General features: G+C 41.2%; 1 protein-coding gene across 2 annotated transcripts in view; it reads right to left on the bottom strand.

Annotated features, from left to right (window-relative positions):
• LOC143815564 (tetraspanin-2-like) overlaps positions 1-19,538 on the bottom strand; it is a 255,869-nt gene that overhangs the window by 156,514 nt on the left and 79,817 nt on the right. For both annotated transcript variants that reach the window (XR_013223773.1, XM_077294885.1), the window contains exon 2: positions 15,941-16,046. Coding sequence is in view for 1 of the 2 variants with exons in the window: in XM_077294885.1 (XP_077151000.1) it covers positions 15,941-16,046 (106 nt within the window). In the remaining variant the exon portion in view is untranslated. The remainder of the gene's footprint in view (positions 1-15,940; positions 16,047-19,538) is intronic.

The raw sequence follows: 19,538 nt of genomic DNA on the forward strand, positions 1-19,538 counted from the left end.
CAGTAACCTGACCTAAAGTTCTTTTATAAACATTTTTTGGTAATCTATACTTATCTGGATTAGCCTGTGTCAAGATAAACTTCTGTTTATGCCAGAAAATTCGTTACTATATTAGTCTGCTTTTGAATGTGAATGGGAAAAAAAAGGTCTTGACACCAAATATGGAAGCCCCACAGGTAGAGATCTTGACATTATGGAGCCTCAGGAATTTCTTCTGAAGACTATGACAACTAGCACAGAGACAAAGCAGTTACAGTCAGCTCAACAGCGCACAGGGTCAGAGTTCATATTAACCTCCACTTATGCAAAATATGCAATACAGAGCTGTATAGTGTTGGATATCATATTCCTGAACTTCATTTAACTCTAAAAGGCATGTCCTAGAATATTGAAGGCATCTACTTATTCATAGCATTCCAAATTATTCATGGCCAACATAGAAAAATTAATGACTTTATCATATGCATTAATTTTTTTCATATTTTATTGCACTTTTTATTATTTTTTGCAGGATATATATACACATATATACACATACATATATATACATATATACACACACACAGTACAGACCAAAAGTTTCGACACACCTCATTTAAAGACTTTTCTGTATTTTCATGACTATGAAAACTGTACATTCACACTGAAGGCATCAAAACTATGAATTAACTAATATGGAATTATATACTTAACAAAAAAGTGTTAAACAACTGAAAATATGTCTTATATTCTAGGTTCTTCAAAGTAGCCACCTTTTGCTTTGATGACTGCTTTGCACACTCTTTGCATTCTCTTGATGAACTTCAAGAGGTAGTCACCGGAAATGGTTTTCACTTCACAGGTGTGCCCTGTCAGGTTTAATAAGTGGGATTTCTTGCCTTATAAATGGGACTGGGACCATCAGTTGTGTTGAGCAGAAGTCAGGTGGATACACAGCTGATTATCCTGTGGTCATTTGAAGGTCAGGCAGTCCGAAAAATTAAATTAAATGAGAAGGTGTGTCCCAACTTTTGGTGTGTACTGTGTATATATGGATAGATAGATAGATAGATAGATAGATAGATAGATAGATAGATAGATAGATAGATAGATAGATAGACAGATAGATATAGATATATTAGTGCTGAGCAGCCCACATGATAATATTATGGGTGTCATTAATAGGTTGTAAGCCAGATACTTTGCATCGCACATACCTGTGTGACTGGCATTCTACGCAAGCCCCTACTAGGCAGCCAACCCCTCCATAATCTGGTGGGTGTGTGGGTGGCTGTTTCCATCAGTAGTTTGCACCTGTACTGCTCCTGCCTTTATTAGTGGGGGGCCTGCTGCATCCTTCTAGTGCATTTGTCATCGGACAGGTTTTTGGGAAGGCTGTATCCTTATGGTATGTGTTTCATTCCAAATTATTCACTCATCATCAGCAATGTATTGGAAAATACACGGTATTAGGGGAATAAATTTGTTAGAGTTAATTTCACCTGGAAAATTATTTAGGGTTGAATTTTTTTCAGCATATCTAACAAAGGTTACATTTTAGATAGAGGAAGTTATTTTTCTGTGAATTTATGTGAAAATATTGCACTATAGCTGTGAATTATGCCGCAAAGAAGGGGTTGGTTGTGACCGGACTACAATGATAATCGGCGGCACTCATCTCGGCATGGAGCTTTCCTGTAGCTCCATGACCCTCAAATGAGAATGGCAGAGCAGCTCCAGCGGAGCTCATCTTCCTTTTTTGTGACGAGCTGGTGACGGTGACTAGGAAATGACGTCATCGCGCAGACGCTGACATGTACATGCGCTGACTACCAGAAATGGAGCTGCATGGGATCGTACGAGACGTAAGTATGAAAAACTGTTTTTTTTTATGTGGTGGTAATATCTTGTCTGGTCATGGTATGATGGTATTTATCCCTTGTATGTGGTTTTATTCAGCCACTATATGGTGTTAATATGTTGTCTGGTCATGTTGAGACAGTATTTGTTCCTTGTATAGTGTATTCTTTGGTCACTATGTGGTGGTAATATGTTGTCTGGTCATGGTGTGACGGTATTTGTCTCTTGTAGGTGGTAATAAATAAAAAAAATATACCAAAAAAGAGTATTGGATATTTTAACAGGTTACAGAAGAGTAGGGCCCTGCCAAAAGAGTCTACCTTGTCGTGGTGGCATGTTTAAAAAATCTTTTGGACAAAACAAAAGATGATGGCTAGGTAAGTGATGCTTCCTGCTTGGCTGCAGCAGTGAGCCCCTCATAGACTGACAGTTCGGAGCAGCGGCATTGTCATGTCTCAGGCCCAAACTGTGCACTCACCGATACTGCGGAAAGCAGCAGTTTTTCCACTGCAGCATTACAAAAATGCAGGGGCACTGAAGCTGGCAGGATCCAGAGTTTGTAAGCACTGTGCTTCATGTTTTCTTCTTAAGGGTATGTGCACATGACATCATTTTCAGGCAAGTGAACCCAGCAAAGATTTGAAGAGGAAGACACTTCTGGAAATGCAAGCATTTTTTTCCCTGAAGCATCACTTTTGGTCATTTCCTCAGCACTTTTTTGATGTTTGTCATCACCAACGTTTTTTTAGCATACTTCCAGTATTTTTGTGACATCTTATTTCACTGGTGCTTTCTGGACTTTTTTTTAACTCCATTTAATAATGAAGGAACCAACAGCGTTTTTGGAAGCAGCAAGAACGCTGATAAAATGTTCAGAAAGACACTTTAATGTCTTCCAAGCATCTTTTCAGCCTTCCCATCGACTTTTATTATATGGTATAGAACGACTTAAAAAACAGAAAATGCCTGAAGAATGGTCAACTCACTTCTTTTTAACCTCTTGGCGTCTTTGGAAACCAGTTGGAAAGAGTTTAAAGGGAAGGTGCCACCAGTTTTCTTGTAGTTTGTTTTTTTGTGAAATTAAGCTTAAAATAGTAAATAAAATGTATTAATGCAATGTTTGCACTGTTTGCAAACATTTCTATATGAAAAATATTATATATTTTCTTACAAATATATATATTGACCACTAGGGGGAGCATTTTCCGTTTTAGACCTCAAGCAGCTATAGTAAGACTTACCAGCTTTACTGTTAGCTGGAAAATCTGGGCAGTAACTGCTGACATCAGCATTTCCCTCCCCTTTTGGGTGGTCTAATATCCCTGGGGCAGAATGAAGAGCAGCATCACAGGGCAGAGCCATTTTGTGTGTGACTGCCCTGTGATCTGCTATCACCAGCAGTTACTGCATCAGAAGCACAGTTACAGAGTTTATGTGGTGTGTATGGAGCAGCATTGTCTGTGCAGAGCTGTCTGTGACTCATCCCTCAGTAAGATAAGAAGGAGCTCCAGGTCTGCAGTGAATGGCCAGGCATTGTGGAGGGAGGAAAGATACATTGTATGGCAGAGAGGTGTCAGGTGTCACCTCTCTCTGCAGGCTGGGAATGCAGCTTAATGGAGTGAATGGAGCTCCTGTGATAGAGAGTAAGTGGAGCTGGGCAGAGAGCACTGGGCTATAATAAAATGGCTGCTAGTCACACCTACAGCAGTGAGTTGTGCAGCCCACAGAGGTGTGCCCAGCTCACTGCTAACGCCTCTCCAATGTTATAGATAGGGTCCTCGCCGGTCTATTATCTCCTATGTCCATGGGGTGCTGTAAAATGACACTGTTAGTGTCGGGAACTGCTGTGAAACCAAGATGTCAGCCCCCAGTTCCTTCTTTAAACACATATAACACACGAAATCTGTTTCACATGCATTTAAAACTTGGTTATAGCAGCATGTTATGCTACATTACAGTGATTTATTAATGATCTACAAACGCGGTACCTTACCTTTAAAGAGGTAGTCCCCTACTTTTACATTGATGGCCTATCCTTAGGATAGGTCATCAATGCCTGATTGGCCGTGGTCCGACAGTACTCACTACCTGCAGTGGCTGCCGCAGGGTACTACATATCTATTGATTTGAATAAGAGGCAGATGTACAGTGCACAGCTACGGCCACTACAAGTAGACTGAGCAGCTTGGCAAATGAGTACATCAGGCCAGTGGCCGCCGCCACCAAGACCGATAACAGCTGATCCCGCTGAGCTGTTATCGGACCATGACTGATCAGACATTAATGACCTATTCTAACCATAAGCCATCAATATAAAAGTAGTGGACAACCTCTTTACATGACGCTCAATAGCCTGAACATTTGAACAGCAAGTCATTTTTATATAAAATGCATATGTTCATGCTTTTGATCGAATGGTGTGCCTTTTTAGGCGAGTTTTGGATCTGACCCACCTGAAAAAAATATAGAGGATACTTAAGAGCAAATAAGCTGCAATGTGACTTGTTTTTACAATTTATGATGCTGACAAACCCATTTAAGAGAAAAATCATGCAGTTACTGATTGACTCCTAGTTAGAAAAGTTCGAGAGGTGAACAAATTGAGTCCCCCATTTCATACTTTTGTTTACTGCAGGACGTGACCAGAAAGAAATGTAGGCATGGGTGGGGTTATAAGGTTGTGCCAGCCCCCCTGGTACTACAGACCGTATAAGAACGGCATAAGTTGCTTGCTCGTAGCTGTATCACTATGTTCACACCCAGCTGTAGAGAGCTATATTCAGATGTTAGGCAGCCTATGTGTCATTTGGAAATTCTTGCTTGTAAAAATAGCACTGGATACTCCCAGCCACAGAAGCAAGAGGCTAAAGGTACCGTCACATTAAGCGACGCTGCAGCGATAGCGACAGCGATGCCGATCGCTGCAGCGTCGCTGTTTGGTCGCTGGAGAGCTGTCACACAGACCGCTCTCCAGCGACCAACGATGCCGAGGTCCCCGGGTAACCAGGGTAAACATCGGGTTACTAAGCGCAGGGCCGCGCTTAGTAACCCGATGTTTACCCTGGTTACCAGCGTAAAAGTTAAAAAAACAAACAGCACATACTCACCAGCGCGTCCCCCAGCCTCTGCTTCCTGACACTGACTGAGCTCCGGCCCTAACAGCACAGCGGTGACGTCACCGCTGTGCTTTCACTTTCAGTTTAGGGCCGGCGCTCAGTCAGTGTCAGGAAGCAGAGGCTGGGGGACGCGCTGGTGAGTATGTGCTGTTTGTTTTTTTAACTTTTACGCTGGTAACCAGGGTAAACATCGGGTTACTAAGCGCGGCCCTGCGCTTAGTAACCCGATGTTTACCCTGGTTACCAGTGTAAAATATCGCTGGTATCCTTGCTTTTGCTGTCAAACACGGCGATACACGGCGACCTAGCGACCAAATAAAGTGCAGACCTAGCAGCGACCAGCAATTTCACAGCGGGATCCAGATCGCTGCTGCGTGTCAAATACAGCGATATCGCTATCCAGGTCGCTGCAACGTCACGGATCGCTGGCGATATCGCCTAGTGTGACGGTACCTTAAGTCATTTTTTTTCTTTCTGTGGTTTTAGTCTGCTTTTATTACATGATCACTCCTAAAATATTTTGCTTATCTAAAAATCTTGCAAAGTGATAAGGATACAACCTCATTATCAAGATGATATTTTGTTTCCATGACCATATCACAACACATAAATTGAATACATGTAAACTTATGAAGAACATTAATGTTTTATTTAAGATTTTTGAGCAGTTGCGAGACAAGATTGCAATTTTTTCTGGAATCTGGATTTCTGTATGAAATGTTTCCAAAGAGTAATTTTTAAATAAATAGTAACAAGTGTAAGACGAGTCTTATTTAAACCCTTTATGAACAGTTTTTTTTCCCATTCGATCTTCCTTTCCCTTGTTTCATGAGCCATAATGTTTGTGTATTTTTCGGTTGACATAGCAAGGTATAATTTTGAAAGATACCATTCATTTTAAAAAATAATGCACAGAAAAATAGGAAAAATCCAAACGTAGTAAAGGGTGGAAAACATGCTATACTGCCATTTATTTATTTATTTATTTTTTAGGTAAAAGAGGACTTCAGCTTCCGATAATGACCAACTTGATTTTTTTATGGCATCACAAATTCAGAAACAGCGGCAACATTTCGACCCCCTGTCTAGGAGTTGAAACTTGCTGCTGTTTCTGAATTTGTGATGCCATAATATAGCAAGCTTGTCATTATCGGATGCTGAAGTAATCTACTTTTACAAAAAAAACAAACAAAACAAAAACAATGGCAGTATAGTATGTTTTCCACCAATTACTCCATTTTTCTGTGCATTATTTTTTTAAATTAATGGAATCTTTTATTTGGATTTTGCTTGGGGAAAGGGACCCCCTTCTGTTTAACGTTCATGTATCTGCATGGTATTCAAGATTTTTAATATCTCAACACCAGTATTACTTTTATGTTTCATTTTTATGATGTTCATTGTATGGTAAAAATGATCTGCCAACATACCAAAATTAATATTATAGTGGCTAAAATGTGTCACCATTGCTATGTGTCAGTTTATGTCCCCATTTCTGAGAGTTGTAATTTTTTTTTTTTTTATGGATTTCTATGAGGGCTTGTTTCTATGAGTGGCAAGCTGATGTTTTTACCACTTTTTATTGCAATTTGTTAGGCAGATCTGGCAACAGGAATTCTGGATTTTTATTTTTTTTCTCTATTTAGAGTTTGCTGTACGGTTTAATATTTTTCATTTAGGTAGAACAGACTTTTACAATGTAGCAATACCAAATATATATTTGACTTTTACAATGCAGCAATTCCAAATATATATATATATTTTCTTTATTTTTAAACTGGAAAAAGGGGATGAGTCAAACTTTTAAATTTTTAAATTTTTTTCATATTTTGTAAAAAAAAAAAAATATACAAAAAACGTGCTACTTGAAGTCTTTTTAGTCATTCGGTCCATTTTTTTTAGGTTTGAATCTGTAATTCTACGTTATTGCACTATATAATGCAAATGATGGTCTCCTACGAAGCCTAGTCTGTGATGTACAATTCTGTCAAATGTTGGTAAGAGAATAAAGTACACTGTGTTTTGGTAACTTTTATATTTTTTCATTGCTCTCACCCCTAGAGGTATAGTACAGTAGCATGAGGCAGTGTCTACAGCCCACAGAAGTTGCTCAGGTAGTGCAGCTCATCCAGAATGGCACATTAATGCGGGCTGTGGCAAGAAGGTAGCTGTGTCTGTCAGCACCGTGTCCAGACATGGAGCAGATACCAGGAGACAGGCCAGTACATCAGGAGATGTGGAGGGGCCGTAGGAGGGCAACAACCCAGGAGCAGGACCACTACCTCCTCATTTGTGCAAGTAGAAACAGAAGGAGCATTGCCAGAGCCCTGCAAATGACCTCCAGCAAGCCACTGACATCCATGTCTCTGCTCAAACTGTCAGACACATACTCCTTGAGGGTGTTATGAGGGTCTGACGTCCAGAAGTGGGAGTTGTGCTTACAACCCAATACCGTGCAGGGCAATTAACATTTGCTATAGAACATCAAGATTGGCAGAATCGACATTGGCGCCATGTGCTGTTCATGGATGAGAGCAGGTTCACACTGAGCACATGTGGAGAATGTTCTGCTGCATGCAACATCCTCCAGCATGACCGGCTTGGCAGTGGGTCAGTAATGGTGTGGGGAGACATTTCTTTGGAGGCTAAACAGCCCTCCATGTGCTAGCCTGAGGTATCCTGACTTCCATTAGGTACAGAGATGAGATCCTCATACCCATTTTGAGACCTTATACAGGTACAGTAAGCTTTGGGTTCCTTCTGCTGCATGACAATGCTAGGTCTCATGTGACTGAAGTGTGTGTCAGCAGTTCCTGCATGATGAAGGCATTGATGCTATGGACTGGCCTGCCCGATCCACAGACCGGAGTTCAATCGATCATATCTGGGACACCATGTCTCATTCCATCCACCGACGCCATGTTGTACCACAGACTGTCCAGGAGTTGACCGATGCCTTAATCCAGGTCTGGGAGGAGATCCCTCAGGAGAACATCGGCCACCTAATCAGGACATGCCCAGGCATTGTAGGGAGGTCTTACAGGCATGTGGAGGCCACATACAGTACCGGGCATTATTTCCTTGTCTTGAGTCATTCCATTGAAGTTGGATCAGCCTGTAATTTGATTTTCCACTTTGATTTTGAGTATCATTGCAAAGCCAGACATTCATGGGATATTAATTTTGATTTACATTGATCATTTTTAGGTTTTGTTCTTCTCAACGCATTCCACTATGTAATGAATAAGGATTTGCAACTGGAATATTTAATTCAGTGATATCTAGGATTTTGTGTTGTAGTGTTCCCTTTATTTTTTTTGAGCCGTGTATATGAAAACTTTTGAAATGCCATTGGTAAATACAAAGAGATGGCACTGTAGGATCCAATGATTTCAGATTTGTAAGTTCCTCTATGGCTTCAAGTCTGAAATGTCAGTTTATCAAGCAGCTTTCCTACTTCTCTGTCAAGAGGACTGCAGTTTGCATGTGCTGCAGCTTCTTCATTTCAAACTTGCCTGACCTCCATTTGCCAGCTGGTGGTCTCAACAGGTAGAAAAAGTGCTTCTTTAACCTTCAACAATGACCTTTTACACAGCAACCAGAATCCCACTCTGCAATGATGAGTGGCAAAAACCCCAAAACAGAAGTCTGTACATTAGTTTCCTTTCCTATTAACCCCTTAAGCCCCGAGGGTGGTTTGCACGTTAATGACCGGGCCAATTTTTACAATTCTGACCACTGTCCCTTTATGAGGTTATAACTCTGGAACGCTTCAACGGATCTTGGCGATTCTGACATTGTTTTCTCGTGACATATTGTACTTCATGTTAGTGGTAAAATTTCTTCGATATAACTTGCGTTTATTTGTGAAAAAAACGAATATTTGGCGAAAATTTTGAAAATTTCGCAATTTTCCAACTTTGAATTTTTATGCCCTTAAATCACAGACATATGTCACACAAAATACTTAATAAATAACATTTCCCACATGTCTACTTTACATCAGCATAATTTTGGAACCAAATTTTTTTTTTGTGACGGAGTTATAAGGGTTAAAAGTTGACCAGCAATTTCTCATTTTTACAACACCATTTTTTTTTAGGGACCACATCTCATTTGAAGTCATTTTGACGGGTCTATATGATAGAAAATACCCAAGTGTGACACCATTCTAAAAACTGCACCCCTCAAGGTACTCAAAACCACTTTCAAGAAGTTTATTAACCCTTCAGGTGTTTCACAGGAATTTTTGGAATGTTTAAATAAAAATGAACATTTAACTTTTTTTCACACAAAATTTATTTCAGCTCCAATTTGTTTTATTTTACCAAGGGTAACAGGAGAAAATAGACCCCAAAAGTTGTTGTACAATTTGTCCTGAGTACGCTGATACCCCATATGTGGGGGTAAACCACAGTTTGGGCGCATGGCAGAGCTTGGAAGCAAAGGAGCGCCATTTGACTTTTCAATGCAAAATTGACTGGAATTGAGATGGGACGCCATGTTGCATTTGGAGAGCCCCTGATGTGCCTAAACATTGAAACCCCCCACAAGTGACACCATTTTGGAAAGTAGACCCCCTAAGGAACTTATCTAGATGTGTGGTGAGCACTTTGACCCAACAAGTGCTTTACAGAAGTTTATAATGCAGAGCCGTAAAAATAAAAAATCATATTTTTTCACAAAAATTATCTTTTCACCCCCAATTTTTTATTTTCCCAAGGGTGAGAGAAGAAATTGGACCCCAAAAATTGTTGTGCAATTTGTCCTGAGTACGCTAATACCCCATATGTGGGTGTAAACCATTGTTTGGGCGCAGGGCAGAGCTCGGAAGGGAAGGAGCGCCATTTGACTTTTCAATGCAAAATTGACTGGAATTGAGATGGGACGCCATGTTGCATTTAGAGAGCCCTTGATGTGCCTAAACATTGAAACCCCTAACAAGTGACACCATTTTGGAAAGTAGACCCCCTAAGGAACTTATCTAGATGTGTGGTGAGCACTTTGACCCAACAAGTGCTTTACAGAAGTTTATAATGCAGAGCCGTCAAAAATAAAAAATCATATTTTTTCACAAAAATGATCTTTTCACCCCCATTTTTTTATTTCCCCAAGGGTAAGAGAAGAAATTAGACCACAAAAGTTGTTGTGCAATTTGTCCTGAGTACGACGATACCCCATATGTGGGTGTAAACCATTGTTTGGGCGCATAGCAGAGCTCAGAAGGGAAGAAGCGCTATTTTACTTTTCAATGCAAAATTGACTGGAATTAAGATGGGATGCCATGTTGCGTTTGGAGAGCCCCTGATGTGCCTAAACATTAAACCCCCCCACAAGTGACACCATTTTGGAAAGTAGACCCCCTAAGGAACTTATCTAGATGTGTTTTGAGAGCTTTGAACCCCCAAGTGTTTCACTACAGTTTATAACGCAGAGCCGTGAAAATAAAAATTATTATTTTTTTCACAAAAATGATTTTTTAGCCCCCAGTTTTGTATTTTCACAAGGGTATCAGGATAAATTGGACCCCAAAAGTTGTTGTACAATTTGTCTGGAGTACGCTGATACCCCATTTGTGGGGAGGGACCACTGTTTGGGCGCATGACAGAGCTCGGAAGGGAAGGAGCGCCATTTGGAATGCAGACTTAAATGGATTGGTCTGCAGGCGTCACGTTGCATTTGCAGAGCCCCTGATGTACCCAAACAGTACAAACCCCCCACAAGTGACCCCATATTGGAAACTAGACCCCCCAAGGAACTTATCTAGATGTGTTGTGAGAACTTTGAACCCCCAAGTGTTTCACAACAGTTTATAACACAGAGCCGTGAAAATAATTTTTTTTTTTTTTTTTTCACAAAAATGAAATTTAGCCCCCAGTTTTGTATTTTCACAAGGGTATCAGGATAAATTGGACCCTAAAAGTTGTTGTCCAATTTGTCCTGAGTACGCTGATACCCCCTATGTGGGGGGGAACCACTGTTTGGGCGCATGACAGAGCTCGGAAGGGAAGGAGCGCCATTTGGAATTCAGACTTAAATGGATTGGTCTGCAGGCGTCACGTTGCATTTGCAGAGCCCCTGATGTACCCAAACAGTACAAACCCCCCACAAGTGACCCCATATTGGAAACTAGACCCCCCAAGGAACTTATCTAGATGTGTTGTGAGAACTTTGAACCCCCAAGTGTTTCACTACAGTTTATAACGCAGAGCCGTGAAAATAATTTATTTTTTATTTTTTCACAAAAATGAAATTTAGCCCCCAGTTTTGTATTTTCACAAGGGTATCAGGATAAATTGGACCCCAAAAGTTGTTGTCCAATTTGTCCTGAGTACGCTGATACCCCCTATGTGGGGGGGAACCACTGTTTGGGCGCATGACAGAGCTCGGAAGGGAAGGAGCGCCATTTGGAATTCAGACTTAAATGGATTGGTCTGCAGGCGTCACGTTGCATTTGCAGAGCCCCTGATGTACCCAAACAGTACAAACCCCCCACAAGTGACCCCATATTGGAAACTAGACCCCCCAAGGAACTTATCTAGATGTGTTGTGAGAACTTTGAACCCCCAAGTGTTTCACTACAGTTTATAACGCAGAGCCGTGAAAATAAAAATTATTTTTCTTTTTCACAAAAATGATTTTTTAGCCCCCAGTTTTGTATTTTCACAAGGGTATCAGGATAAATTGGACCCTAAAAGTTGTTGTCCAATTTGTCCTGAGTACGCTGATACCCCCTATGTGGGGGGGAACCACTGTTTGGGCGCATGACAGAGCTCGGAAGGGAAGGAGCGCCATTTGGAATGCAGACTTAAATGGATTGGTCTGCAGGCGTCACGTTGCATTTGCAGAGCCCCTGATGTACCCAAATAGTACAAACCCCCCACAAGTGACCCCATATTGGAAACTAGACCTCCCAAGGAACTTATCTAGATGTGTTGTGAGAACTTTTAACCCCCAAGTGTTTCACTACAGTTTACAACGCAGAGCCGTGAAAATAAAACATATTTTTTTTCCCACAAAAATGATTTTTAGCCCCCCAAATTTTTATTTTCCCAAGGATAACAAGAGAACTTGGACCCCAGAAGTTGTTGTTCAATTTGTCCCTAGTACGCTGATACCCCATATGTTGGAGTAAACCCCTTTTTGGACGCACGGGAGAGCTCGGAAGGGAAGGAGCACTGTTTTACTTTTTCAACGCAGAATTGGCTGGAATTGAGATTGGACGCCATGTCGCGTTTGGAGAGCCCCTGATGTGCCTGGACAGTGGAAACTCCCCAATTCTACCTGAAACCCTACCCCTAACCGTTTACTGAACATTTTCTGACAGTCATAAGTGCCACGTATATAAGTGCCACGTATATAAGTGCCACGTATATAAGTGCCACGTATATAAGTGCCACGTATTTAAGTGCCACGTATTTAAGTGCCACGTATTTAAGTGCCACGATATTTCAGTGCCACAATATTTCAGTGCCACGTATTTCAGTGCCACGTATTTCAGTGCCACGTATTTCAGTGCCACGTATTTCAGGCACTGAAAAATACGTGGCACGTAAATACTTCAGTGCCACGATATTTCAGTGCCACGATATTTCAGTGCCACGTATTTCAGTGCCACGTATTTCAGGCACTGAAAAATACGTGGCACGTAAATACGTGGCACTTAAATACGTGGCACTTAAATACGTGGCACTTAAATACGTGGCACTTATATACGTGGCCACTGAAATATCGTGGCACTTATATACGTATATACGTATATAAACGTATATTTCAGTGCCACGTATTTCAGTGCCACGTATTTCAGGTTAGGGGTAGGGTTAGGGGTAGGGTTAGGGTTTTTTGTTTTTTTCTTGTTTTCTTGTGTTTTTCTATAAAAACGCATGCGTTTTACCGCGTTTACATGCATTTTTTCACACATGCGGTTTTTTTAAAAAACGCATGCAGATAAAAACGCAAGTGTGAAACCAGACTAAAAGACGCTTTTTATAGCAAAAAAGTTTTTGCGTCTCCACATTTTGAGACCTATAATTTTTCCACATTTTGGTCCACAGAGTCATGTGAGGTCTTGTTTTTTGCGGGACAAGTTGACGTTTTTATTGGTAACATTTTCGGACACGTGACCATTTTTTATCACTTTTTATTCCGATTTTTGTGAGGCAGAATAACCAAAAACCAGCTATTCATGAATTTCTTTTGGGAGAGGCGTTTATACCGTTCTGCGCTTGGTAAAATTGATAAAGCAGTTTTATTCGTCGGGTCAGTACGATTACAGCGATACCTCATTTATATCATTTTTTTATGTTTTGACGCTTTTATACGATAAAAACTATTTTATAGAAAAAATAATTATTTTGGCATCGCTTTATTCTGAGGACTATAACTTTTTTATTTTTTTGCTGATGATGCTGTATGGCGGCTCGTTTTTTGCGGAACAAGATGACGTTTTCAGCGGTAACATGGTTATTTATATCCGTCTTTTTGATCGCGTGTTATTCCACTTTTTGTTCGGCGGTATGGTAATAAAGCGTTGTTTTTTGCCTCGTTTTTTTTTTTTTTTCTTACGGTGTTTACTGAAGGGGTTAACTAGTGGGCCAGTTTTATAGGTTGGGTCGTTACGGACGCGGCGATACTAAATATGTGTACTTTTATTGTTTTTGTTTGTTTTTTTTAGATAAAGAAATGTATTTATGGGAATAATATTTTTTTTTTTATTATTATTTATTTAGGAATTATTATTTTTATTTTTTTACACATGTGGAAATTTTTTTTTTTACTTTTTTACTTTGTCCCAGGGGGGGACATCACAGATCGCAGATCTGATAGTGTGCACAGCACTCTATCAGATCTGCGATCATACTTTCATCGGAGCAGGCTGCAGCTTTCATCTGCAGCCTGCTCCGACCCGGAAGTGCTCCCTGCAGGACCCGGATACAGCCCCTCGGCCATTTTGGATCCGGGGCCTGCAGGGAGAAGACGTTCGGTACGAGGTGAGTACATCACCTTGTACCGATCGTCTCAGGGAAGCCCGCAGGGAGCCCCCTCCCTGGGCGATGCTTCCCTGTACCACCGGTACACCGCGATCATGTTTGATCGCGGTGTGCCGGGGGTCAATGTGCCGGGGGCGGTCCGTGACCGCTCCTGGCACATAGTGCCGGATGTCAGCTGCGATATGCAGCCGACACCCGGCCGCGATCGGCCACGCTCCCCCCGTGAGCGCGGCCGATCGCGTATGACGTACTATACCGTCACCGGGAATTAAGGCCCACCCCACCTCGACGGTATAGTACGTCATATGGGATTAAGGGGTTAAAGAAAACTTCAGCTTGACTAAATATGATCATGTTACTCTTACCACATGGGTTTTTTTTGCCTTCCCCTGGATCAACATGTTAGGGCATGTTAGGCTATGGGTTGAACTAGATGGACTTAAAGTCTTCCTTCAACCTTAATAACTATGTTACTATGTTTGCAAGTCTCATGAGATCCATCTTCACATCTCCGGTAGGAGAGCTAATTTGCATATCCTTTTCCCAGGTAGCACTGCTTTCTCTATTACTCTCCCTATGACAGCAGATCTCTACACTGTAATCACTAGTAGTCGTGATTTACAAGCATCACATAGGCACTGTATACTTTTAGTCTGTCAGTCCAAGAATCCATTGGAGATCCTGTATTACCATATTACAGATGTTACAATATTTCTTGCACTGTCTGTAATGACACATATTGTCTGTCATTTTACATACATTGTTTTAAACTGAATCTGTCAGTAGGATCAACCCTTCTAAGCCGTCTATATAGGCATGTAGATCATAGGAAGCTGAATAAAATGATGTCTTGATATCTGTGATCAAATAGCTTATTCCACAGAAATCCAAGTTTTTCTTAGGCTATGTGCACACGTTGCGGATTTTGCTGCAGGTCCACAGATTTCCATGCGTTTACAGTACAAAGTAAACCTATGGAAAACGCAATCCGCAGTGCCCATGCTGCGGAAAAAAACGAGCGGAAACGCTGCAGGTTACATTCCGCAGCATGTCAATTCTTTGTGTGGATTCTGCTGCGGTTTACACCTGCTCCACAATAGGAATCTGCAGGTGTAAAACCGCAGTGGAATCCGCACAAAATCCGCATATTAAACCGCGGTAAATCCACAGGTAAAACGCAGTGCCTTTTACCTGCGGATTTCTAAAATCCGCTGCGGAAAAATCCGCAGAGGTCAATTCTACATGTGCACAGACCCATAATAGGTAAAAGAACCTGACAACTGATGCATGCTGCCCGATCTATGGACAACACATATCAGATCATAGCTGTATCATTTCAACAACATACGGTGCCTTAAAAAAAAGCATTCATGCACCATGACCTTTTCCACTATTTTTCACGTTACATCCACAAAATTACATTTTTTTTATTTGGATTTTATGCGATAAACCAATCCAAAGTAGCAAATATTTGTGAAGAGTAAAGGAAATAATTAGTGATAAGCAGGTGTTCTGAGTATTTTGGGTGCGCTCGTAGATTATATTTGTGTCCCCGCAGCTGCATGATTTGCGGCAGTTAGACAACCTGAACACATGCAGGGATTGCCTGTTTGTTAAGGAATCCCCACATGTATTCAGGCTGTCTAGCAGCTGCAAATAATGCAGCTGCGGGGACTCAAACAATCTACGAGCACGCCCAAGATACTCTCAGAACACCTGAGCATGCTCGGAAATCTCGATTAACGAGCACATTCGCTCATCACTAGAAATGATACATGGCTTTCTTATTATTTTAAAAATATAAATCTGAAAATTGTTATTTATATTTGCATGCATTACAGTTTAGTTTTCTAAAATGTTAGAAGTCCTGCTATATGAAGTTTGTTAGGATTCTGTGTGCAATACAATGGGGTATTCTACTTTTTAATTCTCTGAAAATACAATACAATGTAATAGCAAATGTGTAAAATAGAAAATCATTTTGATGGCACTTACCAACTAAGAAGAATGTATATACATCTTTATCACCTTCAGTGAAGTCTTTTATATTTCCAGCGAGAAGAAGCCATAATCCAACACCAATTATGGCAGATCCTGCAAGCTGAAAATACAGAGAAAAAATATAACGTATGTAGGGAAACAACAAACAATATTCACTACATATAAAAATGTCTACAAACCAGGCTTTTGTGGCATAAAATGAGGATAAAATGTGTTATAGTCTATTAAGATTACATTTCAGAAGAGAAAACATAACATAAAAAAACACATTTATAGATTTACAGTTTTTCAATACAATTTCTAAACCAGAAGAAGAAAAGAAGAAAATAACAGTACAGAGACCATTAGAGAAGACCATGATGATTTGTTAGGTAAGATGATGGTAAGGATGTAACTGATCGGAAGGAGAAAAGATAGAAAAGTGCCTGGGATTGGACAAAAGTAACTCCTGAAAATATATAGACCCAGGGGTGGACATATCAATGGGGCAACCTGTACAGCTGCACAGGGGCCAAGAAACAAGTGGGCTCAGTTCAACCTTCAATACATATGGAATTGTGCATTATGATGAGCTGTTGGACTGCAAAGGGTCCATATATTGTTCTTGCACAGGGACCCTTTTTGTCTGCGTCTGACAGTATATAGACCAACTACAAAGCCAATTCCAAAAAAGGTGGAATGCTGCGTGAAATATGAAGAAAACAAGAATGCAATGATTTCGAAAGCTCCTATAGGCGTATATCATTCCCAGCAGAAGAACGCTAGAGATGAGAGGACAAATGCCAGTGGAACTGAATTCTACTCGAGTTGTACAAAAATCCGCATTTGCTAAAGTACAGATTATTTTTCAGATTTTAGGTGGTCGAAGATAGGAGGCAGTAAGGGAATGTAATGCTGAATTAATGGATTATTTCTATGTTAAACATTAAATTTAATAAGATGTAAGTAAATCAATGACTCAATCTGTGCACGTCACAAAGGCATGTGAGAGGTTGAGTGCTTCTTGAGATGAAAAGTGTAAAGCTGAGGGGAAACTGGAGAAGGTTATATTAACAGCCATCAGGAATTCTCCAAAGCCAAAATATTACTGACGGCTGTCACTGTATTTGCGCCTACATCAGTCACGTGGCAGGTTTAGCGAGAAAGGTGTGTAATGGTTTCTGTTCAGTTCTATGATTATGAGTGACGACATCTAGTAACATATACTTCTATATTGTAGGGAGTCCGTGCAATATTTTTTATGTATTTTATTAGCGTATATAGCGCCATTATTTCCTCAGCCCATTACAGACATTATCATCATATTCTAGGCCTTATGGCAACAAGAAATCAAGCGAGTCTTCAAGTGAAAGTCCAAAAGAAATATCGAATGAATAAAAATTGCTGCAAATTTTTGTCATTACCAAACACTACAAGGATGCCCTCTGTTTACCACAAACTGCACACAAACCCTGTAGAGAAGCATTGCCCCATGTTTCTTATCCCCCACAAGTTAAAGCTGTTTTTAAAGCACAGACCAGTCAAATATGCAGAACTGTCCCAATTCCTCTTCAGTTCCCATATTGAGTCAGCAGCTCCTTTACATTAGCATTCTGCCAGCACTATAAGACCTGGAACTTTCCCCCACTTCTCAGCATGCATTTCACCTGCTAATGTATAATAGCTTGCCTTACTTGTGGTCCCGTGAACGTTGTTCGTGCTGCGGACATGGCAGAATTCTCATAGTCCGCAGTGTGCTCAATGCAAGTATTCACAAGTCTGCAGTCACGCCAAGTGACTGCAGACTTTTCGTTTTAGACTGGACAACCTCTAACTATTTAATCAACTGATCAAAAACTGTCCATTACACAGCACTCAGTATCATCACTGCTATATCCGGTATACTAATTCCAGAAACATTCAAAACAAGCATGACGGAGGATAGATCATGCTGGTGCACACTGTGGTGGCTCGCACTCAGTTATACATACCACCTGCTTCCTGTAGGGTAAAGATCGCTTTCACATGGACCTGATTAGTCTATGAAAAAGATCTTCATACTGCTGTGATTTTGTGGTTCTCACCATAACCACAAGAAATAATATATCTCATTAGAGGCCATCCGCACACTCAATATACTCGTAGGCAAATGCCCACTTAGGCTACGTTCACATTTGCGGTCAGCGCCGCAACGTCGGGCGCCGCAGCGTCGCCGCATGCGTCATGCGCCCCTATATTTAACATGGGGACGCATGGACATGCGTCGCACTTGCGTTTTGCGCCGCATGCGTCACTGCGGCACCCGCGTCCGGGCGCAGAGGACGCAGCAAGTTGCATTTTTGCTGCGTCCAAAATCAATGAAAAAAAGGACGCATGCGGCGCAAAACGCAGCGTTGTGCATGCGTTTTGCTGCGTTTTTGTTTGCGTTGTGCGTTGCGGCGCCGACGCTGCGGCGCACAACGCAAATGTGAACGTAGCCTTAGTCTACGTTCACATTAGCATTCGGCGCCGCAGCGTCGGGCGCCGCAGCGTCGCCGCATGCGTCATGCGCCCCTATATTTAACATGGGGGCGCATGGACATGCGTTGTGCTGCGTTTTGCGACGCATGGCCGCAAGCGTTGGGCGCAGAGAACGCAGCAAGTTGCATTTTTTTTGCGTCCAACTTTCGGCAAAAAAGGACGCATGCGTCGCAAAACGCAGCGTTTTAGCGTGCGTTTTGTTGCGTTTTTGTTTGCGTTGTGCGTTGCGTCGCCGACGCTGCGGCGCACAACGCAAATGTGAACGTAGCCTAAGTCATTGTGAATGAATATGAAATACTCAGATATCACTTAGGGTGATCACATTCTTAATTTTTCTTTTTATTATTTACAGATTTCATTTACTTTGCCAATACAGGATAATAATAGCGATACTAAATATAATAGATGAAGATCATGAACATCTGTGTGATAAGCGCACACTGAGACCTGTAATCATATTGAATTGAACGTTTGTAAAACGATGTGTTGTAGCTGGGACAGAACTTGTGCCATTCGGAATAACAACCACTTCAGTACTAGAGGGTTAAAACAAACTTGTGAGCAGGATATTGCTCGGTAAACTACAGGAACTGTCAGGTTGGCGATGGTATACTGATTAAAAATGATGACTCAGATGATAAAATCCGTCGTCTTGTGGTTGTTGTTCAAATGCAGTTTTCAGTTAATGAGATTCTCGTGCTCTGGGGCGGCCTGTGGGCGGGGCTTTGTGGTGCTCAGATTACGTATTCATCTGTATGGCATATGTAAGCAGAGCATATGACCTGTCCCCCGATTTCACATACTGCATTTAATAGTGTTGGCTTTGAAAAAACATTTCTAACTCCAACAAAATGGCGCCGGCACAGCAGCATCTATTGCTTGTATATACAAGTGTTGGCTTTGAAAAAAAGGCGCTGGAGGCAACGCATGCAAAGTACCATCTATCACTTGCCGATAGATGCTACTGCGCAAGTGCTGCCGCCCTTTTTCCTGCAGCCACTTTTTTTCCCTACAAGCGCCGGCTGCGGTTGCCATTTTGCTGAAGTTTTTTTGTTTTTTTCATAAGCCCATACAGGTGCATATGTAAGCAGAG

Source organism: Ranitomeya variabilis, chromosome 3, assembly GCF_051348905.1.
Source record: "Ranitomeya variabilis isolate aRanVar5 chromosome 3, aRanVar5.hap1, whole genome shotgun sequence".
NCBI lineage: Eukaryota > Metazoa > Chordata > Amphibia > Anura > Dendrobatidae > Ranitomeya > Ranitomeya variabilis.